The following is a 19,260-nucleotide window of genomic DNA, read 5'->3' on the forward strand; positions in this document are numbered from 1 at the left end:
TGAAACATATCCACCAACTACAGTCTGCAGCAGTGTTGAGACTTTAAGGTTGAGGCAGTTGGGGGATTATCTGCATTTTATCCATTTTTAACCAATTTCTGTTCTGTTTACTACACGATGCTTACAACATGCAGTCTTTTGATCTGAGTATTTGACATCATGGTTAATCTTTCTCAGTCTGAGCTTCCACCTGGGGTGGAGTCTGCTCTACTACAACAAGTTTTGAGCCTAACACAGGAAAACTTGAGTTCATTGTCTCCGGAACGGCAACAACAAGTAATAAAGCTCCAATAGATGCTTCGGTGAGATCAGATTCAGCCATTGTAGCAGAGTCATAAATAGCAGTTTTGATGCAGCAAGTTGTTACATGTGCAGGCACCAAATTGCTTGCTAGAGCAACAAAAGGCGTGATATTGATTCAATCGATTTTGATTGTTTGTAACAGTATGTTCACGTGAGGAGTTGATTTAGAGGATCTGTAGTGCAGGAGTACTATCGTATTCGTGTAGCCTACACAAGCTTGTGTTTTAGTCTAGTCAGTAAATTAGTTAGAATAGCAAAATTTTGTCTATATCACAACATTTAAATTTACATTCCCTTAGCTAAAATTTGTTGCTTCACTTTTGAAAACGTTGTGTACTTTGCTCGAGGTATATTCATGATCTCTTCCTTTGGCATATTGTTATTGGTCTTCTTCAAACTAGTTGGAGCAAGCAATTTACGTGCTCAAATCCAAATGTAGCAATGATCAAGGCTCGGCTATCCATTTGCCATTGCGCCTCACGCATCATTGTGGTCTTGGGATTGAATGCAATCAAACCAAAGGTGAATAATTAAGAAAAGCATTCTAAACCCCGTCAATTGTTAGGAAAACACATATTGATGTTTGGAGCAATACTACTCTTGAATCATGTATGTTTCTTTTGTTGGCAAGAAATTTGATTTTTGTATTTTTTTTATTGAGTCATACTCTCATCTAATATTATTAATGTTGATAATATCTTTAAATAAAGAGAAATTAAAATAGAACAATAATTTAGTCCGACACTGCATCAAACGCTTCACTAAGTTAGTACAACTTAGTATAGTCTAAGCCAGTCTAGCTTAGTCACTGAAGCTAGTCCAGTCCGAGATAGTCCGATGCAACAAACACACCCTTAGTGGCTCCGCCCATAGTTTGGAGTTTTATATACAAAAGGTCTTGGTGATATTATGGTGGTGAATCTCCCAAATATAAACTGTACAATATTTTGTTATATCTCCTATGTTTGGCTCTATTCTCCAACAAATCATGATGTGTTAACCCAAACTGGAACCCACAAATAGCCTTAGTTAAAACAAGTGTGCAAACTTCATTTCTATTATATGTAACCCATTCATATATGTGATGAGGGATTCGAATTTGAAACCTGAGAAGTAGCGCAAGACTTAAGATAGAGTTGGCACTGCGAATCAAATTCTTCAAAATAATTACATAAGTAATTTAAATATCTTTTTGAATCAGATTCCACTTACCATGATGACCTAACACATGCACTTTGGAATATAAGAATATATGTCAAAGTCTTGTGATTTGTCAATGAATATAAGCCTATGGCATAGCTAGTATTCGGTGGTTTAGAAAACACACACAAACACACATTTTTGCCCGTCGTTCAGTCTTTATTCTAAATAAACTTTTTTGTGGGTTTTTTTTAATAGCACTTAAATACAACCTAACGCTAAGATTTATTATTAAATAGCATATTAACTCTAATATGAAATGACTATTTAAGCCCCATAAGGTTTCAATAATAAAAATAAGGGAGTTTTAACAAAACACTTCCGCTACTGTTCACTTTTAACAAAAAAAAAAAAAACCACATTTTTACCTTTTCCCTAATACTATTCACTATATCTTTATTTATCATTTTTCATTAAAACTAAAGTTTTTTTTGTTTTTTTACTTTTCATTAGTTTTCCTTAAAAATAAAAATTATGAATGCACCCCAAATCACGTTCAATGTGTATCCCAAATTTAGTTTTTAAGCTCCCAAAAGCAATCCAACCGTCTATTCTAGAACAAAACTTTAATCAATAAAAGTAAAAAACACGTTAATGGGAAATTTTTATTTTTGATGAATGGAACATAGAATTGACGTTTTATAGACTTCACATGAGGTAAGACTTCAATGTTTTTTTTTTTTTTTTTTTTTTTTTTTTGAGTAATTTCAACGACATCATTGTCAATTTAAGCAAGGACTTGCTCATGCAAGTGGATTATAAAAAGAAGGGCCATGTCCAAGGACGTACAAATAGAGACAGGGAAAGCATAGAAATGGCACAACAAAAATAATAGCGCCAGGTGAGTGCATGAAGTGAGAGGGACTTGAAGCAAAGCTTCAGTCCTGACCCCATTCTGAAAACCATAGCAACCTAAAACGAAAAGAAAAAGCTAAGAACATTTTATCTCAACAATGACGCCTCTCCTAATCAAAATGCCTCCAAATGACGTTGGATATATTCTTGCACAATGACTAACAAATAAGGCATCTCTATCAAGCACATGACTTATGACATCGACATTTCTTCGAAGAAAAAGAGGCATTTAAAAAAAAAAACAAAAAAAAAGAAAAGAAAAAAAAAGAGGCAATTGTTGGCAAATCACAATTTATCATTATTTTCAAATTTGGATAGACTCACTAGTTTAAAGCATCAAACCTAAGACTTTTCATATTTTTTTTTTATTAGGGAATCATAATCCGTGCCTTTACCATTACCCCACTTGTTGTTGTAAGGGAAAAAAAAAAGAAGAATTGACGTGAATGCTTATTTTGAAAATTCATTTAGGTCATTTCCAATCGAAGGCTGACTAGACAACTTGTTTTAGTCCTCTGGTCCTTCAAGAAATTAATATTTTAATGAACAGTCTAAGGTCATATTCCTTACCATCTCCAATCGAGGATCAAAGGACCAGAGGGCTCGTTTTAGCTCTGTCATAAAATACCGTCTTCAACCGAGAGCCAAATGGTTATAGTATGAAATGTGAAGAATTGAAATAAAATAAAGTAAGATAGTATGATATAGCGAAAAATAAGTGAAATATGTGAAAAACTATGTGAAATATATGAAATGTTAGGTCATAACGACAAAATATGTGAAAAACTAAGTCCTAAACCCTAACACTATGTTTGGATGAGGGAAATAAACTTGGAATTTTAATAAAAGTCAGAATTTATAAATTGATATGTACTAATTTCTTTATTTGGATTCATAAACATAGTAATTTAGAATTTCCGCGTGGAAAAAAAATTTGGAATTTGGGATCTCCAATTCCCAAGTTCAAATTCCATGTAAATAGGTGTCATTTCTTAATTTCTATAATTGAGAGTTTAAAAATAACAAATTCCATATTCAATTCCATTGTTCTTTTAGGTTAACCAAACAAGAAATTTACAAATTCTAAAAAATAAAATCTCATCATTTCAATTTCTATCATTTTAAAATACCTTAGTAATCTTAAATTTTTTCATTCAAACATAAGTGAGCTATGCAATGAAAAAGAACAAAAACAAAACTTGAAATTGGGCTAGCTAGCGGGCTGGTTGAAAGTGGTCAGTCGATTGATCCTTTGCCCTTTTAGATTCCCACGAACCTCTGGCCTAACCCTCTGTTGAAGACGTTTTTCAATCTCTTGGTTCTTTGAACTCTTCAGTTGAAAATAACCTTAACCCGTGATTCTTTGACCCTAGAAATTCTTAAATTTTAGTCGAATTAGAGCTTTTCAACGCCGCGTAAACATAGATTACACGTTTGCCCATATGACAAGTACTTCATTTCAAAACTTGCGGTTAAAACGAGAAAATTAAAATTTCATCGATCATTTTGAAATTATCCCAACCGGAATAATTTCAATTTGTAAAATGTGGTTAACGAAACTTACAAAACTAACGCCCATCCGCTCCTCTTCCTTCTCAACTCAACCATTCACAAGAAAAGCTCTCTTCGTTTCTGCCGACTCTGCTTCCATCCGGCTTCGACCTCTCTCTCAAATCTTCCCCGAAATGGACGCGGACAAAAGTCAATCCAAATCGATCAGCGAAGCCTCCGATCGGCCCACGGACCACCGCTTCCAAAACGTCGTCGTCATGCGCCACGGCGACCGCATCGACAACTTCGAGCCCCTCTGGACATCGCAATCGCCGAGGCCGTGGGACCCGCCTCTGGTCGAAGAGGGCAAGGTCCGGGCCTTCTGCACCGGTACCAAGCTCCGATCGGGTCTCGGGTTTCCAATCCACCGCGTCTTCGTCTCGCCATTCGTGCGATGCGTCGAGACCGCCGTCCAAGTCGTCACCGCCCTCTCCGCCACCGAAGACCCTTCTCTCTCCAAATACGAGAGCGACCAGCCCGTCCCCGTCGACCCCTCTAAGCTCAAGGTGGGTCCCACCATTTAAACGCATTCATTTATTCATGTGGATATTTTAGTACTAATGTCGGAACTTTGTGATTGCATCGTATATATAAATTCCTTGGTGAGAACAACATGTACATGTATTGGAAAAGGATCGGCGATATTTTTTTCTAGGGATTTCATGACGTAATCGTTCATCGTACATCGTGCGGTCAATTTTTGTTAATTTTTGTTAAGTATTTTTTATATTTAATTTTAAATTTTAAATTTTAGAATGATTTCTGACCGTATGATATACGATGAACGGTCAAGATCATGGGATGATCATTTTCCACATGTATTGATGTTGATAATATATATATATATATATATATATATATATATATATATATATATATATATATATGTGTGTGTGTGTGTGTGTGTGTGTATGTATAGTATGTATGTATGCAGATCCCCTTATCTAAATAATTTCTAATTTTGTGTAAAAATAGAGATTAGTTATAGGGCTTACTTCACATCAAATTTCAAGTGTGTCTGTATAGTATGTATGTATGCAGATCCATTTATCTAAATAATTTCTAATTTTGTGTAAAAATAGAGATTAGTTATAGGGCTTACTTCACATCAAATTTCAACAATCTCGTTTATTTTGTAAGTCTTGATTTATAGACCATGTTTGCAAAAATTCAATTTAATCCAAAACTATCTTTCTATTTAATTATCACGATTAAATTTTATTGTTTCTTGTAGTACAAAGTGTTCGTCAATTTTTTTGAACTCAATTAAATATTTCAAATATTTTCGATTTGGCATATTTTGCAAGGATTATCTATGAGGTCCAACTTGAAAAATAGAAGGTTCGAATCGTTTAAAAAAAAAAAATAGAGATCCCTTCCCTGCCTCCTATATGTATCTATGTTATATTGTCGTTGTCACAGTATATGTAATTGACAAACAAGGTAGATATTTGATATGTTAAATTATCGTTGTAAACAAAATTGCACAATTAGAAGTTATGATTTATGGTCTGATAATATAACATTCTACGTATCGGGGCTAAGAAAGAGCTCTATTGACATTTAAGCTTGGGACGGACATATGGAATGATAATGATATTGTAGTATCCCATCGCTTATTCCCATTTTGCAGGTATCAATTGAATATGGGTTATGTGAGATGCTAAACAAAGAGGCGATTCGCGGTGATTTGGCTCCGAAAGATGGACAATGGGGCTTCAACATTGCAGATCTTGAGGCTATGTTCCCGGCTGGGACGGTGGATCAAACGGCGGAACGGGTGTACAAAGAGGTAAGTGAGAATTTCTCGGTGTACATTTGTGCGTATATGGACCTAAAATGATTAGTATTTTGTCTGATGGAGCCTCTTCCTGTGATGAACTCCAGCTGCCTCAGTGGGGTGAGAGCATGATGGGCGCCCGGGCTAGATATGCTCAGGTCATCGAGGCTCTTGCTGACAAATACCCTACAGAAAACTTGCTCCTTGTCAGTCATGGTATGCTTCAAATTTGGTTCAACACTTTCCCTACTTTCATTTTCTGTTTTATGTTCTTGAATTTTTTTCCGGGAGTTCGTTAAAAGAATTTACTTTAGTTAGTTGAGTTCTAGTGATGAGTTCCTCTTTCAAAAGGAAAGACATAGAACCTTTCAAATTTAAGAGAAAACATCTTTGTGCAGGTGAAGGAGTTGGTTCTTCAATTTCTGCATTCCTGGAGGGCGCCACAGTATACGAAGTAGAATACTGCGCATATTCAGAACTAAGAAGGCCCATCAAAAACCAGTCGTCAGCTGCAGGAAAGTTTGAGGTAATGGTAAATCGTGGCCGGACTGGTGTCAGTTACTCACTCCCAACCACTGGAACATAAGAGTAACAAGACAGCAGTGTAATAATCGCACTCCTTTTAGCATGTTTGACTGCATTTTTACCCCCAAACTCCTCTTGTCGGAGATCATTCAGGGGTTACTGGATTTACAAATTAATCAGACAATAGTTTTCTTCATTTGTTTTCGCAACTTCAGATTCCCATGTATTTGCTACCAGACCGTGAAGTGTCCGGTTAGAAAGAAATGAAACGACAGCTTCCTTTGTATCAGAACCAGAATGATCATGTTCTGCTTTAAACATTGATAAATGAAATCGAATCGAATTTTCATTAGTGATTTCGTTGCTACCAGAACTATTGATCTGATTCTTTTGCAGTTAATTTTAGTCCAACTCGTCATTTTTTTTTTTTTTTTCAACGAGAAACAAAGAAGAAGAAAAGCGGATGAGTGTCGATTAGTGAATTAAGAATTAAGCAGGCAAACTTGAATAGCTACTATAAGTAGGTCAGTGTCTAGTACAAAGAATGGCAGTAACAAGCATTACCATGCCAGCAGGTCCTTGTCAATACGTTGCTAAAGAAACTAACGCAAATATTATAGAAGAGGTACAAGGTTATTGTCAATCAATGCTGCCCTGATCCTGATGTGATCGGAAGCGGGTCAATTTGATCAAACATGTCTGTCGGGAAGTCATCGAACACACAATCTGGAGTCATGGTATGGTCGATTCTCTCCCCTTCACAACTTAGACAGCTTCCTAGTGGTTCAAACAATGGAGGCTCCATGACAAGTGGTTCTCCTCCGTTTCCAAGCCCCAAAGCATCCAGAGGTCCTAACACGTCGAAATAGGGGTCGAACCTTGCCAAGAATTCTTGCGTTTCGGATGAGAATATTTGGTCTGTTTGGGGCTGTGGGTTCTGCAGGAAAGGGATTGCAGTGTGGGAATCAGTCCATGCATCCTTATCACTTATGGGGAGCTCATGTTGAACAGGGTTTGTTTCGAAGCAAAGAGACTTGGGCTTAACAATATCCGGCAGCGGCACCATTTTGATGATCTCGGAGTTCTGAAAGTAAGGTGGCGGTGACAAGCATGGTTGCGCCTGTGACGATGGTTCTCCCTCCGATGAGCAATTGAATTTTGTAGCCTAAAGAAGAAGAAGAAAAAAACCTGTCATCTAATAACACAGTTAACTGTCTCTAAAAGAAAGTTCATTCGCTTTCCCAACTGATTACAAACCAAAATTACTAAAGAAGAATAAATGTTGTGTGGTTTGAGAAGCCTCCAGATACAATCGTTGATCTCCTGTTAGAGGATAGTACCATTTTGTAACATCATTTAGGTGTGTGGTAGTACCTTTTTGCCTTCGACTAAGTTAAAATTTCCTATAAAATGTTAACAAGGCCCACTATAACCAATGGCAAAGTCAACATGGGTCATTGGTTGCTCATGACCCTAATTGTATATTTGTGTATGAAACCTATACGTAACTGCGACAAACTGAAAGAATGAGTCAAAAACACTAAATTATAATTTGCTGCTGCTTTTGTACAACCCCTTGTATTGTTGTTTATAGATTTTCCTTTTTCTTTCCTTTGTCTTTCTTTTTCGATTTCTTGTGTTCAATAAAAAACTTCACTCGATAGGCCTCATTAAAGTCGACATAATGTGGCATAACTCGGCAGTTACTCACAAAAAACTCCACAAAATGAATCAATGAAGTTTTATTTTTTTGCTAAAATTATATGACTTCATTGTTATAAAATTCTGACTGCGTTACTGACTATAATGCACCCTACTCTTTTTGTACATTAACTTTTGAAAGAAGAAAAGGACAATTACCTCCATAGTGGTGGGAAGTTCATGAAAAACAGAGACTTCCCTTTTGGTTTTATGTGATTTGGAGGAGGGTGTGGCTGGTGCTGCTGATGTCTGCAGAATCCTAGCCAGCCTCTTCTGCCTGCTGCTCCAAAAATTCTTGACATCATTGTCTGTCCTCCCCGGCAAATAGGTCGCTATTCTTGCCCATTTGTTCCCAAATTGTGCTTGCAACTCTATCACCACCCTCTCCTCCTCCACCGAAAATTTGCACCCACTGTAGAAAACACACACTGAGACTCTAATCATAATTAGAACAATAACAAGCAACCCATTTCTCAAATCTCAGTTAGCAACAAAACCCACGAACCCGTTTCATAAATCTTAATTAGCAACCAAACCCCGACAACCCATTTTTTATTTTTTATCACATACGATATTGCTACTCTAAACTAAATTATGAGAAGAGGAGAATATTCAAAAGTTAGATGAAGGAGAAGACCCTAACCACCAAGTAATCCACCACTTGCAAATAACCCATTTCTTAAATTTTAATTACCAAGGGAACCCAACAACCCGTTTCTGAAATGCTGAACAAATTATCATCCACCAACTTCATGAAACAAAAGTGCCAACAAAAAAAAACAAGTGCAAACAAAAGAGACAATGAAATGGCGGACAGTAAATTGGGTTACTTCTTCAAGTTGGGTCGGAGCTTATTGACCCAACGGAGCCGGCATGACTTTCCGGTACGCTGCAAGAGACCCTTGGATCGAATGGAGCTCCAGTCTCTTGGGCCACACTTCTTCACATGTTTTAACAGCACTTCGTCTTCCTCTGCTTTCCATGGCCCTTTCCTTATACCCTCTTCTTTTTTACCTTCCATTCTTAATTAATTAGCTTACCCTTTCTCACGCACACAGAAAAGAAGTAAATATCTTTTGTTGGGGGGGAACTTTTTCTGGGTTTTGTTCTTCACTGAGTTCTTCAACTCTCTGTAAAATTTATTTTATCGTTTTGTGTAGTGGCGGTTAAGGCGGTTACTTCCGCTGTCCTCCCCACGAATGTGCCCACATTCCCACCTTTTTCTCTGTTTCAAAATCTGTCTATGTGTCCATTAAAAAATGGTCTAAGTGGAATACAAAAATGGCCCTGACCACGTGGCAAATTTTAATTTCCAGCCCTTATTGTTCTCTCCGCATCCTCTTGGTGAGGATTGAAAGTATTTATTCATCTTAGCCATTCATCGTACATTATGTGACCAGCTTTCGTTAGATATTGTTTGTGTTCGATTTTAAATAAAAAATTTAAAATGATTTTTGACCGCAAAATGACTGATAAACGGATATGATGAATTGATTATTAGGATCCGAATAAGATTCTCGCAAGGAGGATTCAGATAGGATCTTGTTCCGGGAAAAAACCCTGTAGGTTTTATTTCGAAGATTTTACATGTATTTCTTTATATTTTTTTTCCCAGAAAATTTAACTTATGTTTGATAGTTTACTCAAAAAATAAAGCGTTTCACGAAAAGCTTATATTTTCTGCACAATATTTGAAATTGGTATCAAAGGAATCGAATTCATAAAGTGGTGCATTGGCCTGGTTTATAAAGTATTTCTCTTAAACCCTTACGTCCCGAGTTTAGATTTTCACCGTCTCTTAATTTAGATATAATATATAATATTGCTGATAATAAAGAGAAATGAATCAAAGTCCATTAGCTACCAATCAAGTTATTGAGCTATTTGGTTTGGACAAGGAAAACTAAAGCCTGGGATAAAAATTTCTCAATATGTCTTCAGTCTTTTTCCGTCAATGATTCGCTTATAATATTTTCAACAATCCGCGAGAGTCGAGAAAAATGTTTAGCTTTAAGTTCAACAAAAAATCTGCCGAAAAATTATTGGAAGCAAGAAAAGTGACTCCGGCAAGTAGAGATGCATAAAGAGCCATTCCTTAGTCACCATATTTTCCTTGACATGCTGTAAATGCAATGTTCTGCTAAAAATTGCTCATAGAAATGATTTGCATACATGTAAAAATAAATTGATCAAACAATGCTCAACAAAAGAAACATTTGTTGCTACATCTCATATCTCTCAAATATACTTCTCTCCATGAAGCTTCTCATGAATGTATTTGGTTATGACCATTCTCCATTCATAATCGGAGGCAATATGTTCTACCGTTAGAGACAAACACTCCAGCTATCATTTATGGAGATAATGCAACTTGTATTGCTCAAATAAAGGAATGTTTCATCAACGACTGTAAGACTAAATACAAATCTCCTAAAAATTTCAATACACATGAGCTTAAGAAGGCTAATTAAAGTGATTGAAGTTAGACAAATCCCATTCTAATGGTAATATGGCGAACCCATTTAGAAAATCTCTATCAAAGTGTACATTCCAAAAGCTGATATATTATATCAACATCCAACAATTGAACATGTTGCTTCACTAAACGTTATCATAATCAAGGGAGATATTGATATGGATGTTTCATCAACGACTGTAAGACTAAATACAAATCTCCCAAAAATTTCAAGACACATGAGCTTAAGAAGGCTAATTAAAGTGATTGAAGTTAGACAAATCCCATTCTAATGGTAATATGACGAACCCATTTAGAAAATCTCTATCAAAGTGTACATTCCAAAAGCTGATATATTATATCAACATCCAACAATTGAACATGTTGCTTCACTAAACGTTATCATAATCAAGGGAGATATTGATATGGGGGAGTCCCCAGAAGTACACAACTTCGAAAAGAAACACACGTGCACTATTTTATCAATGATGTGTAGGCATCAAAGGGGAGTGCTGTAATAATATGGATGCCCACGTATTGAAAAGAGAAGAAGAAACAAGTGGTGGATGACAAAGCCATCAACAATTCGCCTATAACAAATCACTAACAAATAGCCATTTGGTTTGTACTTCTCACCATTTGCTACAAGAGAGCTAATCTGTAAACACACCACCAATTCTCATCATCTCTATTTGAGAGCAAGAGTGCTACCTAAGACTAGGAGAGGAGAGAAAAACAGTGAGCTGCTTTAGGGGGATTATATACACTAAAATGAGTGTTATCTCTGTACTCCTATTATTTCAGACAATGAACGAAACTATTGGTGTTGCCCTGAGGACGAAGTTACACTTGTTGAACCTCGTAAGTATTGTGTCTTATTTACTTTATATGCCACTAAACATATATCGTCTATTTTACACATTTGCAGAGTATTTCATTTCTTCTGTTTTACTGACTTTCAAAAAAATCAAACACAATAAAAAACCACAGATAAAAGGAAGAAGTGAACTTTCTTCCCGTATTCAAGCAAGGGAACTAGCTGAGCACACAGACACATATATCAATGAAATTCTATACATATACATATATATATATATATATAATTGTTATTGATATTCTAAAAAATTTATTTTGCACTCCTCACATATGTATTTTTTTTACAAAATATAAAAAGTTAAGGGTGTAAAATAAGAATTTTAGAGTGTCAATAACAAATTCTATATTTATATATGTACACAAACTTTTTCTAGTCAAATGTATACATTATGTTAGGGTAAGAGTTACCTGGTAATTAACTGGTAAGGGAAGGAAAATTGGGAAGGAGGGTTGGCGCTGCCTGTGAGATTGGAAACAGAGGAAGGGAAGGAAGGGAAGGAGGGGAGGACAAGACCCCAAAAGGCAAAAGCCCTTTCGTCATCCCAAAAGGCTTGAACGCTGTAAACATGAAAATTCTGTGACAAAAAATGACAGAAGAACACATGTACAAATAATATTTGTATTAATGTAATTTAGGGTTACAAACTCTATTACAAGATTTGACTCCTCAGATTCGATCTCCGAAAATAAAGTGTACATATCGAGTGAGTGATTCGAGGGTCGTAGTGACTTGATCTCGAACCGATTAACGCAACAAGGATGTGCCTTGTGGCGACGGAAGAACTGGCATGTGTAGCAGTGCTTGATAGTTCTTCACAAGTGTGGCGAAGAACGTGGAGAACTTTCTAATTCTTCTTAGTGTTGGAGAGCATTTAGAGGCTTGAGCGTCTAAGTGTGAAAAATATGTTTTCTGAGCGTCCCTTCTTTGTCTTCGATTCTCATATTTATAGACTTTTCAAGTCTTGATGTGGGCTTGGTTAATTGACGAATGCAACTAGCCTTGCTTTAGGCTTGGTTCGTGACTTGAGCCCATCAAATAATCTTTAATAATTATGTTATCTTTCACATTTCATCTTTAATTTGATCATGCCACACCAAATGTCGAAATGTGAAACCCTTAATGACTTGTTCGGTTTCTTGATGAGTCACATGCCATGTGTCAAATTTGTGAGACACATGACATATGCCATGTAAGACATGTAAAAAAACCTTAATTTGTTGGCGATAATTATTTCACCAAAATTTCAGTGCCTATAAACGCATCACAACAAAAGACGTACAAGAAACTATGAGAAATTAAAAACAAACCAAACATACATCTAAATTAAGTCCCTTGACTTGTCTGCTTAGATCTCCCATCTAAATTTAGACAGCAAGAAAGAATTTATTTAAGGTTTTGAAAAAAGTGGTATATCAGTTCCTTTAGGGCACCTTCAGTACTGCATGTTTTCGAAGGATACAACAAGTATCAGCTAGAAGATGAGATTAAGTATCAAAATATACAACATGAGAAGTTGTTCTTCGTAGCTAGTTTGCAACTAGGAAGCTTATGATTCATTTCAGGGTAGAGGGTAAGAATTTTAAGAGTTAGCAGTAACAGTGTTGGGAGATTAGGCGACTCGAACAGTAATTAGTGTTCATGTTTTCCCGATGACCGAAAAGATACAAAAAGTTGTAGATGGAACAAGGACTGAACAATCTAGGTAGCAAACCTGACAAGTTGTTCCACTCTGGTACCTACTTTGCAGTCAGGAAACCTAGAATTCGGATCAGGTCAGAGGTTTGAAAGAATGTTGAGTGAAGACTGGGGAGTAACTTGGCAAACCTACAGTGTCTAAAATTAGGTAATTACGCAGCTCAAAGGGCCACAAGGTGTGAAAAAGAAACGAGGAAAAGCAGTTTAACGGATCTACTTCTACTAAACAGAACCCAATAATAAATACCAATAAATTCAGCATCAAACATGATTTCGGCTTAAAGGCTCAAATTAAGAGGTCCAGACACCAGCTAAGTAGTTGTACAATACCCGACCTCTCCCTCCATGAATTGGAAAGGAACAGGAAGAAGAACATGTTGAATAAGTGGCCAAGTGGCCATACTTTAGAATAAACAAATTCAAAGGTGGCAAACACCTTCCTTGTTTTGGGGAGGAAAAATGGGAAAAGTTTGGTTGCTTTTGAAAAAGGTTTTGTCCTCTTCACCATCCGTGAGTTTTGGCTCCTTCATAATGGAGGGTTTGGTTGCTTTCTTCCCTCCATTCGGTTGTGTGGTAGAAAAAGAGAAAAAGAGCTCATTTTTCTGCAGAGATAAGGAGAGTTGCAGAGAGCCCAAAAGGAAGAAGAAGCTGCTGCTTCATTTGGTTAGTAATCATCCACCAAAGTAGTTGTTGTTGTAATAGCTTTGAGCTATATGTATAGAGAAGAAATTATTCTTTATATTTCTTCCTCTATTTGTTTCTTTGGTGTGTGAAAGCTATTGGGTGTATTGGGTTATTTGGGCTGTGAGATTGCCAACACTTTGTAAACTCTCATTTGGTTGATAGTGGATTATTGGGTGAGCTCCTACTGCTCCGAGGATGTACTCCAGTTACACTGACTGTGGAGGAACCTCGTTAAAATCTTTGTGTCTTTTATATTTTGTTCTTGCATTTCCATTTGATAAATTTCTTGTGGGCTAGCTTGAGTTGGTTCCAAAAGATTTTGGTGCTATCCTAGCACAACAATTGGTATCAGAGCACTGGTTGCTCTTGGCTACTGTCTAATTGCCAAAAAATGTCAGACGGGTAAGATGAGAATCCTTTTGGAAGCAGCTCCGGGTTTGCAAGAACTACGGTGCAAAATGCAAAGTTCGAAGTGGAAAAGTTTGATGGCACAAACAACTTCGGGATGTGGCAATGTGAGGTTAAAGATGTGTTGGCTCAACAAGATCTTCTTGCCGCCTTGGGAGAGAAGCCTGAAGCTATGTCGAAACTGGAATGGGAGAAATTAAATTTGTGGGCTTGCTCTTCAATTCGGTTGTGCCTTGCAAAAACTCAGAAGTATTTTGTGATGCGGGAGACTTTGGCAAGTGTGTTGTGGCAAAAATTGGAAGACAAGTATATGACGAAGAGTGCAGAGAACCGGGTACACTTGAAGAAAAAACTCTACCGCTTCCAATACAAAGAAGGTACAAAAATGATTAGACACCTTGATGCTTTTAATAAGTTGATTGCCGACTTGTTAAATTTAGATGAGGATATTAAGGATGAAGATAAGGCCTTAATATTGTTGAATTCCTTGCCGGACTCTTATGAGCATTTTGTTACCACTATTATGCATGGTAAAGAAACTGTGAAATTTGAAGATGTGTCAAATGCCTTGATGAATTATGAAATGAGGCATAGAGATAAAAATCATGATAGTACCTCTGAAGCTTTATTTGTTAGAGGTAGATCATCGGAGAGGAGATCCTCTTCTAGCAGGAAAAAATCACAGTCTCGACCTAGAGGAAACTCTAAAGGTAGAAAACCTTTGGAAAGGGATGAATGTGCCTTTTGTCGTAATAAGGGCCACTGGAAGAAAGATTGTCCTAGATTGAAGACCAAAGGCAAAGAAAGTTCTGAAGCTAATGTTGCTGAGGTTGAAACAGATTTTTTTGATTTTGCTTTAACCACTTCCTCATCATTTGATTGTGCTACTAAGTGGGTTTTGGATACGGGTTGTACTCATCATATGACTCCTCACAAGGATTGGTTTTCAAGCTTGAAAGAGTTTGATGGCGGTGTTGTGTTCATGGGAGATGACAATCCTTGCACAACAAAAGGGATTGGTACAGTTCGTTTGAAGTTGCATGATGGCATGGTTAAAGAGTTGACAGGTGTTCGGTATGTACCGAATTTGAAGAAAAATCTTATTTCTTTGGGAACTTTGGAAGCCAAGGGCTTCAGGTTTCATTCAGATGGGTAGACATTGAAGGTGACTTATGGTGCACTTGTTGTGATGAAAGCTCCTCGATGTGGCCATTTGTATTTATTGCAAGGAAACACTGTGACAGGTGAAGCATTTGTAGTCTCAGAAAATATGGGCACATCCGATTCTGATACTACTAGATTGTGGCATATGAGATTAGGCCATGCCGGTGAGAAAGCTCTACAAGGGCTTGTGAAACAAGGTCTTCTAAAAGGTGCCACGACTTGTAAGCTTGATTTCTGTGAGCATTGTGTCTTGGGGAAGCAAACTAGAGTGAAGTTTGGTACTGCTGTACATCAGACGAAGGGCATTCTTGATTATGTGCATTCGGATGTTTGGGGTCCTACAAAGACTCCCTCTTTGAGTGGTAGACATTGGTTCGTGACCTTTGTTGATGATTATTCAAGAAGGTCTTGGGTCTACACTATGAAGCACAAAAGTGAGGTGTTGAGCATTTTCTTGGGTTGGAAGAAAATGGTTGAGAACCAGACTGGGAGAAAGATTAAGATTTTGAGATCAGATAATGGTGGTGAATACACATCCGACCCTTTCTTTAAAGTTTGCAAAGAGGAAGGGATTGTGAGACATTTTAGTGTCCGTGGAACTCCACAACAAAATGGAATTGCAGAAAGATTGAATCGAACCTTGCTTGAGAAGGTTAGATGCATGTTGTCTCAGTCGGGTTTGAACAAGTCGTTTTGGGCAGAGGCAGTTACTTATGCATGTCACATCATCAACCGATTACCCTCAGCTGCTGTTCAGGGTAAGACGCCAATGGAGGTATGGACTGGAAAACCTTCTAATGATTATAATTATATTCGTATTTTTGGTTCACCTGCTTATTTTCATGTAACTGAAAATAAACTTGATCCTAGAGCCAAAAAGGCTATCTTTCTTGGTTTTAGTAGTGGTGTCAAAGGTTACAGGTTATGGTGCCCGGAGATGAAGAAACTTGTAATCAGCAGAGATGTGACATTTGATGAAGAAAATATGTTCAGAGAATGAAAAGAATGTGAAAGATGTCCAACAGGTGGAGCTTGAGAAAGTTGCCTCTAGTACTTCAAATCCTATTTCCGCTGATGTCGAAGCCACTACAAGTGAAGAAGTGGGAAACCATGAGGATGTTGAAGAAGTTGAACTTGAAGATTCTATTCAAGTTGAAAAGCAAGTTTCACCTCAAGAGTCTATTGCTAAGAACAGAGGAAAGAGAAATATTACCAAGCCAGCTCGGTATAGTGACTATGTTGCTTTTGCTCTTCCTATTATCACTGATGAGATTCCATCCAATTTTGAGGAAGCCATTGAGAGTGAGGAAAAGGAGAAGTGGTGCAATGCCATGGGTAATGAGATGAATTCTCTCTTGAAGAACAAGACTTGGGAGTTAGCTAAATTGCCTAAGGGTAAGAAAGCTATTGGTTGCAAATGGGTGTATGCCAAGAAGGAAGATGCTGATGAGAAAAGCAATGTGAGATTCAAAGCAAGATTAGTTGCTAAAGGGTATGCACAAAAGGAAGGCATTGACTACAACGAAATATTTTCTCCAGTTGTGAAGCACTCCTCAATTCGTATTATGTTAGCTCTTGTTGCACAATATGATCTTGAGCTTGTGCAACTCGATGTGAAAACGGCTTTCCTACATGGTGATTTGAATGAAGAGATCTATATGTGTCAACCAGATGGGTATATGGTGAAAGGGAAAGAAAATTTGTTTTGCAAGTTGAAGAAATCACTTTATGGCTTGAAGCAATCTCCAAGACAATGGTATTTGAGGTTTGATAAATTTATGAGAGACCAAAATTATTCTAGAAGTCAATATGATCATTGTGTGTACTTCAAGAAGTTGCAAGATGGGTCTTTCATTTATTTGTTGATATATGTTGATGATATGTTGATTGCCTCAAATAATGTTGAAGAGATTGAGAAATTGAAGAAGCAAATGAAAAATGAGTTCGAGATGAAGGATCTTGGTGAAGCAAAGAAGATCCTTGGCATGGAGATCACTAGAGACAGAGAGAAAGGTTTGGTATGCTTGAATCAAAGACAATACCTTGAGAAGTTGATTCGGAAGTTTGGAGTTCATGATTCAACCAAACCGGTTAGTACCCCTTTGGCTCCTCATTTTAAATTAAGTTCTCTACAGTGTCCTAAAACTGATAAAGAGAAGCTGCAAATGAAAGATATACCATATGCAAATTTGGTTGGTAGTTTGATGTATGCAATGGTATGCTCTAGACCGGATATTGCTCATGTAGTTGGCATTGTGAGTCGATATATGCATAATCCAGGTAAAGAGCATTGGCAAACAGCTAAATGGATATTGAGATATCTCCATGGTACTCGAGACGTTGGTTTATGCTTTGAGAGAGATGACTCTGGTATTGGTCATTTTGCAGTTGGTTATGTTGATTCAGATTATGCAGGTGATCTGGATGGAAGGAAGTCTACTACAGGCTATGTGTTTACTATGGCTAAAGGGCCAGTTTGTTGGAGGTCCATTTTGCAGTCGTCTGTTGCTTTGTCTACTACAGAGGCTGAATATATGGCAGTTGCTGAAGCTACAAAGGAGGCCATTTGGATACATGGACTGATTAGAGATTTGGGGGTTGATCAGAAGCAGGTGGAGGTGCATTGTGATAGTCAGAGTGCCATTTATTTGGCTAAGTATCAGGTTCATCATGCGAGGACCAAGCACATAGATGTGCGTTATCACTTTGTTCGTGAAGTTGTTGGTGAAGGAGAAATCATTCTCCAGAAGATTCCAACTAAAGACAACCCCGCTGATATGTTGACTAAGGTTGTTGGTGTAGCCAAGTTTGTTCATTGCTTGAACTTGGCTCACATTTTGCCTATATAAAGAAGGCGTTGAGCAGTAGGAGTTTTGGAGCATTTGGCTCGGCATGAGTTGTTCTCTTGCTAGTGATTGGGAGTGATGTTGTGTGTTAATTGTGTTGTTTGGCTTATCATAGCGTTTTTCGGAACTTGGCCAAGGTGGAGATTGTTGAATAAGTGGCCAAATGGCCATACTTTAGAATAAACAAATTCAAAGGTGGCAAACACCTTCCTTGTTTTGGGGAGGAAAAATGGGAAAAGTTTGGTTGCTTTTGAAAAAGGTTTTGTCCTCTTCACCATCCATGAGTTTTGGCTCCTTCATAATGGAGGGTTTGGTTGCTTTCTTCCCTCCATTCGGTTGTGTGGTAGAAAAAGAGAAAAAGAGCTCATTTTTCTGCAGAGATAAGGAGAGTTGCAGAGAGCCCAAAAGGAAGAAGAAGCTGCTGCTTCATTTGGTTAGTAATCATCCACCAAAGTAGTTGTTGTTGTAATAGCTTTGAGCTATATGTATAGAGAAGAAATTATTCTTTATATTTCTTCCCCTATTTGTTTCTTTGGTGTGTGAAAGCTATTGGGTGTATTGGGTTATTTGGGCTGTGAGATTGCCAACACTTTGTAAACTCTCATTTGGTTGATAGTGGATTATTGGGTGAGCTCCTACTGCTCCGAGGACGTACTCCAGTTACACTGACTGTGGAGAAACCTCGTTAAAATCTTTGTGTCTTTTATATTTTGTTCTTGCATTTCCATTTGATAAATTTCTTGTGGGCTAGCTTGAGTTGGTTCCAAAAGATTTTGGTGCTATCCTAGCACAACAGAACAAAGGATAATGAAAAGTCTCTTACAACCAGACAAGCACAAAAGGGGTTTGCACAGTCATAGTAAATAAGAAGTGTACAAGAAAAATCCAGGGAAATTGCCTACAAAATGCTAAGACCCCAAATCACAAAATATCAAAACAGATGAGAAGGAAATGAAAGATGAGTAGCCATCTGCGTTAGTCTAGAATCTGACTGACACTTATTGCACCAAATGACACCTAAACAAAGGAAATTCAATTTACTCCTTTCTCCACTAAACTTTCCTTCCTTTCCAAGAGACCACAGCTACTCATCATTCACTCATTTTTCGGTTTCTCCCTCCAGCAGTGAAACTAGTCTCTCACTACATAGTTCACAATAAACCGAACATTACAATTTCCTTTCTTTATTTAGTGAAGGAGAGTACTTTTTCACTAC

The 19,260-nt window shown here is 37.4% G+C and overlaps 2 protein-coding genes across 2 annotated transcripts; one reads left to right on the top strand and one right to left on the bottom strand.

Moving 5' to 3' along the window:
* The first annotated feature begins 3,793 nt into the window (after positions 1–3,793).
* Positions 3,794–6,566, top strand: LOC137735087 (uncharacterized). The gene is made up of 4 exons (XM_068474460.1): positions 3,794–4,415; positions 5,543–5,701; positions 5,797–5,905; positions 6,088–6,566. Exons 1-4 carry the CDS (start codon positions 3,903–3,905, stop codon positions 6,273–6,275), a joined length of 969 nt encoding a protein of 322 aa, XP_068330561.1. The 5' UTR covers positions 3,794–3,902; the 3' UTR covers positions 6,276–6,566.
* A 291-nt stretch (positions 6,567–6,857) lies between these two features.
* On the bottom strand, positions 6,858–14,906 carry LOC137734222 (transcription factor DUO1). The gene is made up of 4 exons (XM_068473521.1): positions 14,899–14,906; positions 8,746–8,937; positions 8,075–8,327; positions 6,858–7,379 (listed from the first exon to the last, which is right to left on the bottom strand). Exons 1-4 carry the CDS (start codon positions 14,904–14,906, stop codon positions 6,858–6,860), a joined length of 975 nt encoding a protein of 324 aa, XP_068329622.1.
* Positions 14,907–19,260: the final 4,354 nt, after the last annotated feature.

Source organism: Pyrus communis, chromosome 5 (genome assembly GCF_963583255.1).
Source record: "Pyrus communis chromosome 5, drPyrComm1.1, whole genome shotgun sequence".
Lineage (NCBI taxonomy): Eukaryota > Viridiplantae > Streptophyta > Magnoliopsida > Rosales > Rosaceae > Pyrus > Pyrus communis.

Excerpts from the sequence above, each read along its gene's own strand:
- LOC137734222 (XM_068473521.1), bottom strand. Across the intron at positions 8,328-8,745 it reads CTCCGACCCAACTTGAAGAA|TGGGTGCAAATTTTCGGTGG; the intron begins GTAACCCAATTT and ends TGTTTTCTACAG. Across the intron at positions 7,380-8,074 it reads AACTTCCCACCACTATGGAG|GCTACAAAATTCAATTGCTC; the intron begins GTAATTGTCCTT and ends CTTCTTCTTTAG.
- LOC137735087 (XM_068474460.1), top strand. The coding sequence starts at position 3,903 with ATGTGGTTAACGAAACTTACAAAACTAACGCCCATCCGCTCCTCTTCC. Across the intron at positions 4,416-5,542 it reads TCGACCCCTCTAAGCTCAAG|GTATCAATTGAATATGGGTT; the intron begins GTGGGTCCCACC and ends CCCATTTTGCAG. Across the intron at positions 5,702-5,796 it reads CGGAACGGGTGTACAAAGAG|CTGCCTCAGTGGGGTGAGAG; the intron begins GTAAGTGAGAAT and ends GATGAACTCCAG.